The sequence below is a fragment of the Hippocampus bargibanti genome, linkage group LG19 (assembly GCF_051943395.1).
Source record: "Hippocampus bargibanti isolate YZ-2025 linkage group LG19, ASM5194339v1, whole genome shotgun sequence".
NCBI lineage: Eukaryota > Metazoa > Chordata > Actinopteri > Syngnathiformes > Syngnathidae > Hippocampus > Hippocampus bargibanti.
The window spans coordinates 9,195,609-9,213,203 of record NC_142752.1 but is presented as its reverse complement, the minus strand read 5'-3'; the positions used below and the strand labels follow the sequence as shown (position 1 = coordinate 9,213,203).

At 41.5% G+C, this 17,595-nt stretch overlaps 1 protein-coding gene and 1 long non-coding RNA gene across 10 annotated transcripts; one reads left to right on the top strand and one right to left on the bottom strand.

The window, feature by feature from the left end:
- Nucleotides 1-2,093: 2,093 nt before the first annotated feature.
- Nucleotides 2,094-8,498, top strand: slc35a1 (solute carrier family 35 member A1). Its single transcript, XM_089021909.1, has 9 exons — nt 2,094-2,224; nt 2,448-2,642; nt 2,823-3,003; nt 3,386-3,545; nt 3,659-3,811; nt 4,443-4,509; nt 4,580-4,756; nt 4,823-4,957; nt 7,740-8,498. Exons 2-9 carry the CDS (start codon nt 2,633-2,635, stop codon nt 7,871-7,873), a joined length of 1,017 nt encoding a protein of 338 aa, XP_088878035.1. The 5' UTR covers nt 2,094-2,224; nt 2,448-2,632; the 3' UTR covers nt 7,874-8,498.
- LOC148883925 (uncharacterized) lies at nt 5,878-15,641 on the bottom strand. Of its 9 annotated transcripts, none has more exons than XR_016118446.1 (12): nt 14,961-15,641; nt 14,825-14,893; nt 14,646-14,736; nt 14,511-14,542; nt 12,527-12,589; nt 12,391-12,459; nt 12,212-12,302; nt 10,093-12,108; nt 9,957-10,025; nt 9,778-9,868; nt 9,267-9,674; nt 5,878-7,795 (listed from the first exon to the last, which is right to left on the bottom strand). It is a non-coding gene; the product is annotated as an uncharacterized LOC148883925 (long non-coding RNA). The 9 variants fall into 9 exon arrangements; XR_016118448.1 differs by having other exon boundaries at nt 5,879-7,795; nt 10,093-10,155; nt 10,224-12,108; nt 12,527-14,542; XR_016118450.1 differs by having other exon boundaries at nt 5,879-7,795; nt 10,093-10,155; nt 10,260-12,108; nt 12,527-14,542.
- Nucleotides 15,642-17,595: the final 1,954 nt, after the last annotated feature.

Below are 17,595 nucleotides of genomic sequence, written 5' to 3'. Positions count from 1 at the left end.
AATGCTGATTTTTAATGCCATGGCCATTCCAAGATATTTATTTCATACTTCAAATGACCAGTGTACTAATGCTCTCAATGTTTCCACCTCATAATAAGAAATACAGATGGAGACATTGGTTTCATTCTCCATCCATCTCCATCTGTATTTCTTATTATTTATTTGGGTTAGGGGTAATGTGGGTCCAATGCTCATCAGACAGGATTGATTGGATTGTATTTGATTGGATTTCCTTTATTAGTCTCGCAGTGGAGAAATTTACATTTCACAGCAGCAAAGTGATGAAAGGAATGAAAGTAGAAAAGCAAAATACAGGAGCTGCTGGAAAGGCAGCCACTCTCGCTGCACCGTCTTGAGTCAAAAGAACAAAAAAAAACTAAATAACAAATAACATGGCAACACAAAGACACACAGAGACATCCATTCTTAAGCACTTTCTGGACCCTCTCTGTTAAATAAAGCAGTTCCAGGTGAAAGAGGAGAGGAACCAAGTGTCTCTTCACCAGTGGATCAAGGACATCATGGTGGAATGTGCACCTTGAGTTGTTATTAAATATATATATATAAATATAATATATAACATTTTGGTTCATGCTGCCTTACAAGTTAATGGATTCCATTTTGTTGAATGAAGCTTAATATTCAGGGAAATAAATAATAAGAAATACAGATGGAGACATTGGTTTCATTCTCCATCCATCTCCATCTGTATTTCTTATTATTTATTTGGGTTAGGGGTAATGTGGGTCCAAATTGGAAAACATTGAAACCGTTTCAATTTGTTCCAACCTCACTGTATCCAGCCAACGGAAAACATTAATCAAAATATTTTTTCATCGTCAAAGCCATACTTTGCCTGGTGCCTCACCTTGGCCCTTCTTGCCATGGGAGGGCACAGAGCATGGAAACACCTCCAGTGGTGAGGTGACAGCTTGTGGGTTGGGTAAGTAAATGTGCAAAACATACAAGTAACGTGTAAATACCCCTTTAAATCTAGATTTAAAACTAATAAATAGAGTACAGCAGGGGTGCTCATTACATCGATCGCGATCTACTGGTCGATCGCGGAGGTAGTACTGGTCGATCGCAGCGTGACAGTAAAAAAAAAAAAAACGTGTCAGCCTATCAAACGTCTCGTCACTTGATTGACATACAGGGCAACCATTCAGATGACAACGCATGCGTAAACAATAGGGCTAAGCGCAGCAAAATTTACAAGCTAGTCAGCGAATTACCTCAGATTTTAAGACCTTGCTAAAACATATGGTGATCAAAATGAGTGAGAAAGCTGGACCAAGAAGGCAAAAATATTCTTACATACTTTCATACGGAATGGGAGGTGGACTTTTTCTTCACGATGTCTTTTTCAAAATGCGTATTGCCAAGTGCAGGCATGATGCGTTCCCAGACTTCTTGAAATACCATTGCATAATCCACCAACAAGCGTTATACGCTAAAATGCTCAACATGAGGAAATGTGCTACCTCCTTGACTGCATTATTCGGCTCCACTTATTTATGTGAGTCAGCCTTTTCCTACATGAAGATCATTAAATCCAAATACCATTCCATCATGACTGATGAACATTTGGAAATGTGCTTGAGGCTGGCTGTCAACAGCTACTGTCCGGACTATGCAAACCTGGCTGATTCAATTCAGTGCAAGTCATCAAAGTAAACTCAGGTAATTACAAAAGATGTCAATAGTTATTTATTATTCGTTGTATTAAGTTCATCCCGTCTACTTGATATCTAATTTAAAGCAGATTCTTTACTTACAGACAGTGTATTGTAGTATCAGGTATTTGAACACTTACAATACATTGTCTGCAAGTAAAGAATCTGCTTTAAATTAGTTATTTATTATGTATATGTAGTTATTATGTGTGTTGTGCAATATTTGCTTATTCAGTTATGCAAGGTACATCAACATACATTGTACATACAAAGAATCATTAATACATTTGAAAATAATTATGTTTTGCATTTTTGTAGTGGGTAGATCATTTTGACTTGGTTGTTTGTATAAGTAGCTCGTATGCTGGAAAAGTGTGAGCACCCCTGCAGTACAGCCATGAAATCGTTGAGTCACTTTTATTTTGAAGGTGATCCGCGCCGCTCGCTCGTCACACGCTCGCTGCAGACTACCGTAATCAACACTATTGTCAATCGTTGTGGCGGCTCACTTGACTTCAATTTTGCGAGTGGAGGCTGGCTTGACCGCAGTAAGACGATCGTCCATCTCCTATTTTATTCGTAGAATGCGTATTACGTATTATGGGACAAAAACAACCATGCACAAAATTCCGACTGGCAATGTTGAATTATTTAAAGGAAACAACATTTCAAATATTTTTATGTGATGACGTTGTTAAATATTTTTCGCATTTTCACCCGTGTGTATTTCATTGTCTTTTTTTTAATGTCCACCACTTTTGACCACAATAGGATCCGATACTAGTACAGTGTACTGCTTTGGGGAGGTGACATGTAGGAGGTGCAGACACCCTGTCGCTACTGGCCAGGCAAGCAACGCAAACAATCTTGTGCTCTCCCTTGGCGTGTTTGCTTTCTCCACGGCAAGAAAAAATGATTTAATCTGCTCACACGGACGGACACACAGATCAGCAACAATGGGTGTCGGTGAGGCTCTCTACCTTGTTTTTATTTAGCTCGTCGGCTAATGCTAACTCGCGATAACTTTATGTTCCCCACAAAAAAAAAACCCGGAAATTACTATTCTAAATACGCTAGTTTCACATGATTCACACGTTTATTCATCAGTGAGCGCAATAACGACTTGTTATCTGCACTGTCCATCAGAGAATGTGAGTCCGGTGTTCAAGCTGTACTGCCTAACCGTGATGACTCTGGTGGCGGCCACATACACGGTAGCTTTACGGTACACGAGGACCATCTCGTCCGGTGACATGTATTTCTCCCCCACCGCCGTGTGCCTCGCCGAGGTCATCAAATTAATACTGAGCACGGGGATGCTGGCAAGGTATGGTTCATATATCGAACTGCTTCATGTCAAAAAGAGGGTACTTAAAGTGCTGAAGAATGAATGACTGTATCTTTGTGTTGTCATATTATATGTTGTTTAGTTTTGTTTTTTTTACTTTGTTACTTCCGGGTTGAGTGAACGCTGGCGCGTGTCTGCCGCTGCTCACCCGCAGAGGTGCTTATAAATGAAATATTATTATTATTATTATTATCACCATCAGTATTATCATCATTATTGTTATTGTTATTATTATAAGCATGTACAGTATTCGAAACCGGTCGTCCTCAAGCTGCTTCCTGGAACTTGTCCACAAAGACAAATTGAGATTTGCATGTAGATTTGGTGACTTACATTTTCCAACTACTCGACGTGTCCTCAGAGAATCCGGAAGTCCAAGAAAGCTTCTGGATGTCATCAAGGAGCATGTGCTCTGCAACCCCAGCGGGCTGCTGAAGCTTAGTGTGCCCTCCGTGGTGTACGCAATCCAGAACAACATGGCATTCCTGGCCTTAAGCAACCTCGATGCTGCAGTTTATCAGGTAAACTCAGCCGGTTAGTAGGACATAATTTATTTGAACGAACTGTTCTTTGTCAAAATCTTACTATTGTGACGGCCCCTCCTATCAGTTGACATTGAGTTTCTCTGCTGCAGGTGACTTATCAACTGAAAATCCCGTGCACGGCGGTGTGCATGGTGGTCATGCTGAGCAGGTCCCTCAGCAAAAGACAATGGTTCTCCATCTTCATGCTCTGCGTGGGGGTCAGCCTTGTGCAGTGGAAGCCAGTGGACAGCGCCAAAGTCCAAGTAACTCTTCAACCACATTTTTACTATGCTTAGAATATCTTGTTTTTCTATCCTTTCACCCCCTCCCAACCCTATCCCCTTTCACATTGCTGTTGTGGACTGCAAATTTCCCCATTGTGGGACGATTAAAGGTTTTCTGATTCGGATAAACCAATCTATGACTGCCTTTGAAATTGTTGATTCACATCTAGGATAGTTAATACTGACACTACTACATTACACTGTATTTTTATACTTGCACTATGTAGAATAATTTTTATGAAACATTTTTGCGCAGTTATACATTTTAGTCTTCTGACACTTCTATTATACATAGAATACTTTGTTTTTATCTTTTCACACCACTCTTTTCATTTTTTCTGCTGTAGTTTGAACATTTCCCTATTGTGGGACTATTAAAGGATTTCTGATTCTGATTAAAAAAAAACTCAATTTGGAAATTGCATTGCAGTACATTGCAACATCTCTTTGTATTTGACAAATTATTCATCCTCCTTCAATATTGGTTTAGGAAACATTGATATCAAGCATGACCTAAAGTCATAGGGCGGAAAAAAAGTATTTATTTTATGGATAGGAAGTGATTCCATACATGGCGTGTGTCATCTTCACTACTTGTTTTTTTTTTCAGATTGAGCAAAACCCTATTGTTGGGTTCATGGCCATTGTTATCGCTGTGTTTTGCTCTGGCTTTGCAGGTAGCCCATCATCCTCTTTCTCACTATCTTGTTTACTATGATGTTTGTAAGTGCATTTACTGTGCTTCAGGTGTGTACTTCGAAAAAGTGCTCAAGAGCTCTGACACGTCCCTGTGGGTACGAAATATCCAAATGTACTTGTCTGGCATCGCCATCACCTTCATGGGCGTGATGGTGACAGACGGAAAGAAAGTTTTGGAAAACGGCTTCTTCTTTGGCTATACACCTTGGGTGTGCTTTGTTGTATGTGAGTAGAATAACAACACCGGCCGGCGAGCATTCTGGGCCGCTCTTGATGTTTTCTCACTTTCAGTCCTGGCAAGTGTGGGAGGCCTGTATACATCTGTGGTGGTCAAGTACACAGACAATATCATGAAGGGCTTCTCGGCGGCCGCCGCTATCGTCCTCTCCACGGTGGCATCCGTCGTCTTGTTTGGACTGCGCATATGTAAGTTAATCTTCTTGGCTCTTCAGTATTGCTGCTATCTATTGTTGCCAAGCCATTCAGGTGTGGAAAATGCACATGAGTCAGAGAGAAACTATTTTTAGGGTTGTACACTCATCCCTTTCAATGCAAGAAGAATGTCAAAACAAAATGTTGAATTCCAAAAATAAAGGTAAGACAGGTTCAATTTGGCAACTTTAGACAATGAAGCTTCATGAAAGCATTTGTTTGTTGTTTTGGAAATGACAATATTTCTATTGCACTAGTCTTTATCTTTAAACCGTGTTTAGCCCCCTAAAAAGCGACCTTGTGTTTTTTTTTTGTGCCAGGCATTTTGACCCCGAAAATAATATAACATAAACATAAACATATAAATAGTAACCCAAATAGAACTGTATAGTGCCTCTTTGCAATTTTTGATGATGATACTAGTGCAGCGTGTTCTACCGGAAACAAATTCCTTGTGTGTTCGACATACTTGGCAATAAAGAATATTCAGATTCTGATTCTGACATAGATACATAGATGGATGGATGGATAGAGGATAGATGGATGATTGATTGATGATTGATGGATGATGGATGGATGGATGGATGGATGGATGATTGATTGATGATGGATGATGGCTGATAGATAGATGATGGATGGATGATAGATGATGGATGATTGATAGATGATGGATGATTGATAGATGATGGATGATAGATAGATGATGGATGATAGATGATATATGGATGATGGATGATTGATAGATGATAGATGGTCAATAGATGATAGATGGTTGATAGATGATAGATGATAAATGGTTGAGAGATGGATGATTGATCGATGGTTGATTGATGGATGGATGATAGATGGATGGATGATAGATAGATGGATGGATGATAGATAGATGGAAGATAGATGGATAGATTGATTGATAGATGGATGATAGATCGATGATAGATCGATGGTTGATGGATAGATAGATAAAAACACCATAAGGCATTTCTAACCACGAAAAATCGACCGTGTATAACATCAGGTTTTTTTTCTTAAAATTTTTATTGATTTTTTCTAAACAGTGAAAAAAAGGGAAAACATGGTCACACGTTTAAGTACATTGAACATCATCTGTTCCGTACATCAAAACAGAACATACATAAAATAGCCATCTCGAGAAAATGTTTTACAATTCTTGCACTTTCGCATATGCAATGTCATGTTCACTGTGCCATATAAGAAGAAAAATAGTGAATGCATTAACATAAAAAAAAACAATAAACAAAATTAAACCAACTTGAGTGGATTGGGGTAAGTTAACTATCTTTACAAGCTCTTAGGTTGACATCATTTTTTCCAGGTATCCTATAGTCTCAAATTTCTCTCGCTCGCCTCGGACAATGAATGTAAGCTTTTCCATCAGGAATTTTGAACAATATGAGAATGAACCCATTCCATATTACAGTAAAGTCTCGTTATATCGATATTCAAGGGAGTCCGAAAAAATATCGATATAACCGGGACTATCGATATATCCGATCCTGCGCTGAACTGCATTAAACAAAAGCCGCCAAAAGAGGGCAGCCAAGCGCCATATAAGAAACGGAGCTGGCCATTAGCTCCCTTTTTTTTGGGTCAGAGATGTTCCCCCAATGTTGCTTCAAAATGGCACATATAATTCTTTAATAATTGTAAACATGTATGCTTTAATCTTCAGAACTACAGTGTATTTGAAACATATTCATAACTGGATGTGTAACAAGAAAGCATATTATCCGAATCTGAAGCCATTGTTTGGATTCACAAGCAATGCAAGACGTCTTGGTGTGAAGTCATTTTTATTTGCATTTGAATAAAAAGTGACATCGGCTGTCCTTTAATACACAGTATGGAATGTTAATAATTTTCAAAATCATCGCGCTTCAGCAGACAAAACAAGAAACATTGTTGCAAAAAACGATTGCATTCATATACAGTACAGTGGGCATGTACATAACACAACAGGGAAACTGCAACGCTTACATCTTACTGTATTATGTATACAATTTAAAAAAGTCATCAATCTTCTTCTGCTTCCCATTTTTACCTTTTAACACAAACACTTCAATCTCGTCTGCTACACACGAGCTAGCGTCTGAAAATGAAAATAGCTCTGCTACACGGGTGCTGGGCACGTAACCAAGTCACCTGACCAAGTCGACCAATGGCGCGACTGATGGCGTGACATGTAAACAAGACACGTGACCAAGTTGACCAATGGCGCGACCGATGGCGTGTCACGTGACAAAGTCATACGGCCAAGTCGACCAATAGCGCGACCGATGGCGGCTCATGTGACCAAGTCGACCAATGGCGCGACCGATGGCGGCTCACGTAACAAGACACGTGACCAAGTTGACCAATGGCGCGACGGATATATCGATATAAACAACAAAAATGGCCAGCGGGGGATGAAAAGGAGCACCGTAATAATCGGATTATCATAATAACCGGGTATCGTACTAAACGGTACTAATTATACATAAAAAGACTAGAAATGTGCAAGGGAAATGAAAATAGTATCGTAATAAGCGGTACTATCGATATAACCGATATCGATATAACGAGACTTTACTGTATTACCAAAAGGCATCTGAAGTTCATTTTTGAACACAATGATTGATCATATTCTGCTGTTCACCCCATGTAAAGGTTGTAATTTCCCACCCATTTGAAATATGCTGCAATTTTTGCGAGAACTGTTGGGATGTACAATACATGCGCAGGCCGTCTTAACTTGATGCTTGGGTGGCTTCTTCCGCAGCGACCACGTTCATGTCTGGAGCCGCCCTGGTTTGCCTGTCCATCTATCTGTACGGCCTTCCAAAGCGCGAAACGTTCACAGTCAGCCAGGAATATGCAAACGCAGCGTCCAAGCAGAATCAGGTTACTGTATGAGCCTGCTGACTCACCCAAGAGACACTTGGGAAGAGCAAGAGGAGTAAAACTTATCCCTCACTTTCCCCAAACAACACTGACTTTTTTTTTAAAGTAATCATTCTTTCAGAACTCAATGGTGTGTGGGTTTTTCTCCACCAAGTCTAAAATGAAGTACTGCAGCACCATTTATAAAGTGGTTTTCTTATTTTCTTTGTCATTTAGATTGAAACCTTGTGTAAATAGAACTCAAATTGAGATGCTGATCACTTGTTCAAATGTCAAAGGTTGCACTGTTACAAAAAATACGAGAAGGACCAACTACTGGACTTTTTTTTAACCCGGGGCTCATACACAGATTATGAATGTACAGAATAGTTTTTCATACTTGAAATGACAAGAATACTTTTACATTGCACAGTTGGCGTTGCCTTTATATCAATTTGGTGCCAATTGAAGACGAAATATCAATGTACACATTTGCAACAAAACCAAAGCCGCCAGTTGGCAGTCTGACTGTTGACCATGTAGGCATATTTAGAACCCCCCCCCACAAAACGGAACAATTATAAGATTGTTTTTTTTTTCCTTTGTTTGCCCCAAAAATGTCATCAAGGTCAATAGTAAATTGATTAATTTGCATGCAGTCAAGTGTTTTTTTTCTCTGGTTATAGATGGTGGACGCTAGTCAGGTAAGAAAAACGGATAAAAGATGTTGGGGGAAGTCATTGGTCATGATGAATGACCTCGTTGTCATTTTTTCCCTTGAATCAGGTGTTTGGTTTGAGCGGACCGCAACATGACCGGCCGCATCGTCGTGTTCAAGCGCAAATTGTCGCCGTCCTGTGGCCACTGTTGGAATCGCGTTAAATAACAATTTCCGTCCTTCCCTAATTTGTCGTGTTACATTTTATGATAGTAATCCTGCGAAGTAACGCACAAATACTCTTCTTTTGTGAATTTCACACGCAAATCTTAAGAGTTTAAGTCAGAAAGTATGACTTAAACTTTTAAATATGTTTATACTTTGCACGATGTAAAGCTGTTTTTATAATTTGTTTTGTCCAGTTATACATTTCAGTTTCCTGACATTATCTTTTGTGCATATAATAATTTGTTTAGTATTTTGGTAAAGGGAAATATTTTGATGTTGTATAAATTCAATTATACCACTTAGTTAATTTTTCCTGAGAAACCTCAGTTGTTCGTATCAAATATGACGAAAGACCATAACGATGCAAAGTCACTGCTAGCGTAGTGGTGCAATCGCTGGCTTTGGGTGCAGACAGATAGGGTTCAAATCCCAGACATTGAGATGGAGGACATTGAAGCATAAACACTTAGTTACTTTTTCCTGGGGGACCTGAGTTGTTGGTATCAAATATCATGAAAACACGAAGAGAGTCACAGTCACCGGTAGTGTAGAGGTACACTCTCCTGCGTTATGAGCAGGCAGTCTGGGTTCAAATCCCAACCCGGTGAGAGAATAAATGTCGGTTCAGATGGCCAAGAGTCAGTCGGGCCCCACCCCAAGGGGCAGTTCTGGAAGGAAGGCCGCAGCCAAGGAGGCCGGCTGGAAGAGTCCTGAACGTCGTTCAGGATCTCAGATGTTGAAAAGCCACGAATGAAAGGGCGAAGCGAGGAACTTATAACACTTTAAAATATATACTAAGTGTTTTGCCGAGGATGTCAAATATGAGTGCCGCACAAGACGACACTCCCTCCCCTTTGGTGTAATGGTACAAGCACTAGACTTGTACCTGGGCGACCCGAGTTCGAAACATACTCACGGCAGATGCAGCCGCTTCAAGTTCCTCCTCGCCTGTGAAAAGAGAAAAGACAGCCTCAATCAGATATTGGTCTTCAGTGTTACGCAAAACGAAATTTGGACTACAAATTTGGGAATGGCGGAAATTGGTACTTACAGTGAGTCTCATCGTGGGTTCCAGACGATGACACCGTGCGCTTCAAGACAATGGCTCAGTCAGCCACGTTGCAGTCCCCCAAACGAAACACCTGATTTAAGAAAAAAACATGACAAATGAGCCCACTCATCACGGGCAATGACTTCCCTAGCTCTGGAGTAAGTGAACAGCAGGCTTACCAATTAGGCTGGTGCATCTGGCCAACAGCTTCATGCAGTATGAGGGAGGGCACCATTGTGCGATGAAACCTTTTCAAAGAGGTCTCATCAGAGATTTGGGCCACGTTAGGAAGTTGGCTCGACAAATTATACTCACCTGCGTTCCACTCAGTTCTGTATTTGTGGAGCAGTCCTTTTCTTCATCTCACTCATCGAGGCCCTGCAAAACACACCCACCAAATGGCAGTTGCGCCACATGCATCTTCAATTAGCCAATTGTTTGGTTACCTGACAGGTGCAGACTTGTCACAGCCTTCGACTCACCATCATTTTTGAGCAAGAAGCCCTCAATGTCTGCATTGAGATGAGCAGTTAAATAGAGGGAGCGCCAATTCGCCATGACACCTGCTTTCAATTGCAGCAGCAACGTAATACTTCCAGGTTAAAGGTTGTGCGGGGGCGGAGCTTTCTGTCCAGGCAACAGCAGCCAATCTTATTAGGGGCGTGGTCATTTGGCACTGCATTTGGAACACCTGATCCAAGTGAGGCTCGTTGTGCAGTCGCTTGACTTTCTTTGACCCCCACCGCCCGAGGACCCCTCACAAATCGAGAGAGCTCATTTACACGTTGCAGAAACAAAGTCTCCCACTGTGGCTCTACATGGTCGGTTTTTAGGGGCTAAAAATGACTTACTATCCAGCATCTGTGTCGGGCCTCAGTTGTACATTTGCTGGCTTTGGGTGCAAACGGTGTTGAATTAAACCCCACACATTGTTGGATGAAAACACAACTTGAAACACTGTATTACGTTTTCCCTGTAAATCTTAATTGTTGGTATCAAGTAGAACCAATTAAGGACCTTGACCGTTCACAGTAGCTGGTAGTGTAGTGGTATACTCATAAACGTAAGGTGCAGGCAAAGTGATTTCAAACCCCACGCACTGCCATTGTGAAAATTGGACTTGAAACACTTAGAATCAGAATCATCTTTATTGCCAAGTATGTAGAACACACAAGTTAGTGACTTTACTTTACTTTTTTAGTTAGTTACTTTTTCCTGAGAAACCTCAGTTGTTGGTATCAAATATGACCAAGGAACATAACCACCCTCAGTCATTGGTGGTGCAGTGGTGCAATCACTGACGTTGGTTGCAGGCAAAGTGGGTTCAAACCCAGCGTATTGATATTGTGAAAATACGCAGTGAAACACTTAGTTTTTTTCCAGAGAAATCTTAGTTGTTGGTATCAAATATGAACAAAGACCAGCTCCATTCATGGCCGTTGGTAGTGTGGTGGCGTACTTGCAGAGATTGGGTGCAGGCAAAGTGGGTTCAAACCCCACTCATGACATTGTGAAAATTAGACTTGAAACACTTAGCCATTTTTTCCTGGGGAACCTCAGTTTTTGGTTTCAAGTATGCTGACAGACCATGGTAGCACAGTGGTGCACTTGTTGCCATTGGATGCAGGCAAAGTGGGTTCAAACCCCGATAATCGACATTGTCAAAATACACCTTCCAGCACTTAGTTACTTTTTCCTGGGAAACCTCAGTTGTTGGTATCAAATATGACCAAAGACCATGGCCATGCAAAGTCACTGCTAGCTTAGTGGTGCAATCGCTGGCTTTGAGTGCAGACAAATAGGGTTCAAATCCCAGACATTGAGATGGAGGACATTGAAGCATAAACACTTAGTTACTTTTTCCTGGGCGACCTGAGTTGTTGGTATCAAATATCATGAAAACACAAAGAGAGTCACAGTCACCGGTAGTGTAGAGGTACACTCTCCTGCGTTATGAGCAGGCAGTCTGGGTTCAAATCCCAACCCGGTGAGAGAATAAATGTCGGTTCAGATGGCCAAGAGTCAGTCGGGCCCCACCCCAAGGGGCAGTTCTGGAAGGAAGGCCGCAGCCAAGGAGGCCGGCTGGAAGAGTCCTGAACGTCGTTCAGGATCTCAGATGTTGAAAAGCCACGAATGAAAGGGCGAAGCGAGGAACTTATAACACTTTAAAATATATACTAAGTGTTTTGCCGAGGATGTCAAATATGAGTGCCGCACAAGACGACACTCCCTCCCCTTTGGTGTAATGGTACAAGCACTAGACTTGTACCTGGGCGACCCGAGTTCGAAACATACTCACGGCAGATGCAGCCACTTCAAGTTCCTCCTCGCCTGTGGAAAGAGAAAAGACAGCCTCAATCAGATATTGGTCTTCAGTGTTACGTAAAACGAAATTTGGACAACAAATTTGGGAATGGCGGAAATTGGTACTTACAGTGAGTCTCATCGTGGGTTCCAGACGATGACACCGTGCGCTTCAAGACAATGGCTCAGTCAGCCACGTTGCAGTCCCCCAAACGAAACACCTGATTTAAGAAAAAAACATGACAAATGAGCCCACTCATCACGGGCAATGACTTCCCTAGCTCTGGAGTAAGTGAACAGCAGGCTTACCAATTAGGCTGGTGCATCTGGCCAACAGCTTCATGCAGTATGAGGGAGGGCACCATTGTGCGATGAAACCTTTTCAAAGAGGTCTCATCAGAGATTTGGGCCACGTTAGGAAGTTGGCTCGACAAATTATACTCACCTGCGTTCCACTCAGTTCTGTATTTGTGGAGCAGTCCTTTTCTTCATCTCACTCATCGAGGCCCTGCAAAACACACCCACCAAATGGCAGTTGCGCCACATGCATCTTCAATTAGCCAATTGTTTGGTTACCTGACAGGTGCAGACTTGTCACAGCCTTCGACTCACCATCATTTTTGAGCAAGAAGCCCTCAATGTCTGCATTGAGATGAGCAGTTAAATAGAGGGAGCGCCAATTCGCCATGACACCTGCTTTCAATTGCAGCAGCAACGTAATACTTCCAGGTTAAAGGTTGTGCGGGGGCGGAGCTTTCTGTCCAGGCAACAGCAGCCAATCTTATTAGGGGCGTGGTCATTTGGCACTGCATTTGGAACACCTGATCCAAGTGAGGCTCGTTGTGCAGTCGCTTGACTTTCTTTGACCCCCACCGCCCGAGGACCCCTCACAAATCGAGAGAGCTCATTTACACGTTGCAGAAACAAAGTCTCCCACTGTGGCTCTACATGGTCGGTTTTTAGGGGCTAAAAATGACTTACTATCCAGCATCTGTGTCGGCCCTCAGTTGTACATTTGCTGGCTTTGGGTGCAAACGGTGTTGAATTAAACCCCACACATTGTTGGATGAAAACACAACTTGAAACACTGTATTACGTTTTCCCTGTAAATCTTAATTGTTGGTATCAAGTAGAACCAATTAAGGACCTTGACCGTTCACAGTAGCTGGTAGTGTAGTGGTATACTCATAAACGTAAGGTGCAGGCAAAGTGATTTCAAACCCCACGCACTGCCATTGTGAAAATTGGACTTGAAACACTTAGAATCAGAATCATCTTTATTGCCAAGTATGTAGAACACACAAGTTAGTGACTTTACTTTACTTTTTTAGTTAGTTACTTTTTCCTGAGAAACCTCAGTTGTTGGTATCAAATATGACCAAGGAACATAACCACCATCAGTCATTGGTGGTGCAGTGGTGCAATCACTGACGTTGGTTGCAGGCAAAGTGGGTTCAAACCCAGCGTATTGATATTGTGAAAATACGCAGTGAAACACTTAGTTTTTTTCCAGAGAAATCTTAGTTGTTGGTATCAAATATGAACAAAGACCAGCTCCATTCATGGCCGTTGGTAGTGTGGTGGCGTACTTGCAGAGATTGGGTGCAGGCAAAGTGGGTTCAAACCCCACTCATGACATTGTGAAAATTAGACTTGAAACACTTAGCCATTTTTTCCTGGGGAACCTCAGTTTTTGGTTTCAAGTATGCTGACAGACCATGGTAGCACAGTGGTGCACTTGTTGCCATTGGATGCAGGCAAAGTGGGTTCAAACCCCGCTAATCGACATTGTCAAAATACACCTTCCAGCACTTAGTTACTTTTTCCTGGGAAACCTCAGTTGTTGGTATCAAATATGACCAAAGACCATGGCCATGCAAAGTCACTGCTAGCTTAGTGGTGCAATCGCTGGCTTTGAGTGCAGACAAATAGGGTTCAAATCCCAGACATTGAGATGGAGGACATTGAAGCATAAACACTTAGTTACTTTTTCCTGGGCGACCTGAGTTGTTGGTATCAAATATCATGAAAACACAAAGAGAGTCACAGTCACCGGTAGTGTAGAGGTACACTCTCCTGCGTTATGAGCAGGCAGTCTGGGTTCAAATCCCAACCCGGTGAGAGAATAAATGTCGGTTCAGATGGCCAAGAGTCAGTCGGGCCCCACCCCAAGGGGCAGTTCTGGAAGGAAGGCCGCAGCCAAGGAGGCCGGCTGGAAGAGTCCTGAACGTCGTTCAGGATCTCAGATGTTGAAAAGCCACGAATGAAAGGGCGAAGCGAGGAACTTATAACACTTTAAAATATATACTAAGTGTTTTGCCGAGGATGTCAAATATGAGTGCCGCACAAGACGACACTCCCTCCCCTTTGGTGTAATGGTACAAGCACTAGACTTGTACCTGGGCGACCCGAGTTCGAAACATACTCACGGCAGATGCAGCCACTTCAAGTTCCTCCTCGCCTGTGGAAAGAGAAAAGACAGCCTCAATCAGATATTGGTCTTCAGTGTTACGTAAAACGAAATTTGGACAACAAATTTGGGAATGGCGGAAATTGGTACTTACAGTGAGTCTCATCGTGGGTTCCAGACGATGACACCGTGCGCTTCAAGACAATGGCTCAGTCAGCCACGTTGCAGTCCCCCAAACGAAACACCTGATTTAAGAAAAAAACATGACAAATGAGCCCACTCATCACGGGCAATGACTTCCCTAGCTCTGGAGTAAGTGAACAGCAGGCTTACCAATTAGGCTGGTGCATCTGGCCAACAGCTTCATGCAGTATGAGGGAGGGCACCATTGTGCGATGAAACCTTTTCAAAGAGGTCTCATCAGAGATTTGGGCCACGTTAGGAAGTTGGCTCGACAAATTATACTCACCTGCGTTCCACTCAGTTCTGTATTTGTGGAGCAGTCCTTTTCTTCATCTCACTCATCGAGGCCCTGCAAAACACACCCACCAAATGGCAGTTGCGCCACATGCATCTTCAATTAGCCAATTGTTTGGTTACCTGACAGGTGCAGACTTGTCACAGCCTTCGACTCACCATCATTTTTGAGCAAGAAGCCCTCAATGTCTGCATTGAGATGAGCAGTTAAATAGAGGGAGCGCCAATTCGCCATCATACCTGCTTTCAATTGCAGCAGCAACGTAATACTTCCAGGTTAAAGGTTGTGCGGGGGCGGAGCTTTCTGTCCAGGCAACAGCAGCCAATCTGATTAGGGGTGTGGTCATTTGGCACTGCATTTGGAACACCTGATCCAAGTGAGGCTCGTTGTGTAGTCGCCTGACTTTTTTTTACCCCCACCGGCCCGAGGACCCCTCACAAATCGAGAGAGCTCATTTACACCTTGCGCTTGAAGACAATGGCTCATTCAGCTATGGTGCAGTTCCCAAAATCAAAACACCTGATTTAAGAAAAAACATGACAAATGAACCCACTCATCATGGGCAATGACTTCCCTAGCTCTGGAGTAAGTGAATAGCAGGCTTACCAATTAGGCTGGTGAATCTGGCCAGCAGCTCCATAAAGTATTAGGAGGGCACCATTGTGCGATGAAATCTTTTCAAAGAGGTCTCATCGGAGATTTGGGCCATGTTGGTCTTTTTTGTGCTAAAAAGCCTTACTATTAATAGTCGTATTTTTTGAAAAAAAAAAAAAAAAAAAAAAAAAAAAAAAAAAAAAAAAAAAAAAAAAAAACCTTACTAAAAATCATTTTTTTGGGCTAAAAAGCCTTACTATACATGGTCGTTTTTTGGACTAAAAACGCCTTACTATACATGGTAGTTTTTTTGGGCTAAAAACGCCTACTATACATAGTACTTTTTTGGGCTAAAAACGCCTTACTATACATGGTAGTTTTTTTGGGTAAAAAACCTGACTATACATGGTCGTTCTTTTGGGCGAAAAAAGCCTGACTATACATGGTCTTTTTGGGAGGGAAAAGCCTAACTATACAAGGTCTTTTTTTGGGCTACAAACGCCGTACTATACATGGTCTTTTGTTGGGCTAAAAACGCCTGACTATACATGGTCGTTTTTTTTGCTAAAAAGCCTTACTATACATAGTCGTTTTTTTGGGCTAAAAAAGCCTGACTAAAAATGCTTGTGTTTTTGGGCGAAAACGCCTTACTATACATGGTCGTTTTTTTTGGCTAAAAAGCCTCACTATACATGGTCTTTTTTTTGGCTAAAAACGGCTTATTATACAGGGTCATTTTTTTGGCTAAAAACGGGTTACTATACAGGGTCATTTTTTTGGGCTAAAAACGGGTTACTATACTTGGTCTTGTTTTGGGCTAAAAACGCCTTAGTATACATGGTCGTTTTTTGGGCTAAAAATGCCTTCGTATACATGGTCATTTTTTGGACTCAAAAGCCTTACTATAGATGGTGTTTTTTGTGTGTAAAAAGCCTTACTATACATGGTCTTTTTTTGCGCTAAAAAAGCCTGACTATACATGGTCGTTTTTGGGCTAAAATCACCTTCCTATACATGGTCATTTTTTGGGCTAAAAAGCCTTACTATACATGGTCTTTTTTGCGCTAAAAAAGCCTTACTATAGATGGTGTTTTTTGTGTAAAAAGCCTTACTATACATGGTCTTTTTTTGCGCTAAAAAAGCCTGACTATACATGGTCGTTCTTTGGGCTAAAATCACCTTACTATACATGGTAGTTTTTTTTGGGCTAAAAACGCCTACTATACATAGTACTTTTTTGGGCTAAAAACGCCTTACTATACATGGTAGTTTTTTGGGGCTAAAAACGCCTGACTATACATGGTCTTTTTTTGGGCGAAAAAAGCCAGACTATAGATGGTCATTTTTTGCGCTAAAAAAAACTGACTATACATGGTCGTTTTTTGGGCTAAAATCACCTTCCTGTACATGGTCTTTTTTTGGGCTAAAAACGGCTTACTATACATGGTCATTTTTTGGGCTCAAAAGCCTTACTATAGATGGTGTTTTTTTTTTGTAAAAAGCCTTACTATACATGTATACATGGTCTTTTTTGCGCTAAAAAAAGCCTGACTATACATGGTCATTTTTTGGGCTAAAATCACCTTCCTATACATGGTCTTGTTTGGGACTAAAAACGCCTTACTATACATGGTCTTTTTTGGGCTAAAAACGCTTTACTATATATACATGGTCGTTTTTGGGCTAAAAAAAGTCTGACTATACATGGTCGTTTTTTGGGCAAAAAAAGCCTTATTGTACATGGTCGTTTTTTGGCTAAAAAGCCTTACTATACATGGTCGTTTTTTTAGGCGAAAACACCTGAGTATACATGGTCTTTTTTTGGGCTAAAATGGCTTATTATACATGGTCATTTTGTGGGATATAAACGCCTTACTATACATGGTCGTTTTTGGGTTAAAAAAGCCTGAAGATCCATGGTCGTTTATTGGTCTAAAACCATCTTACTATAAAATGGTCGTTTTTTTGGGCTAAAAACGCCTTACTATAATGGTCATTTTTTGGGCTAAAAACGCCTTACTATACATGGTAG

Coding starts and splice junctions, on each gene's coding strand:
- slc35a1 (XM_089021909.1), top strand. Junction 3,812..4,442: donor TGGACAGCGCCAAAGTCCAA/GTAACTCTTCAA, acceptor TTTTTTTTTCAG/ATTGAGCAAAACCCTATTGT. Junction 4,510..4,579: donor GTTTTGCTCTGGCTTTGCAG/GTAGCCCATCAT, acceptor ACTGTGCTTCAG/GTGTGTACTTCGAAAAAGTG.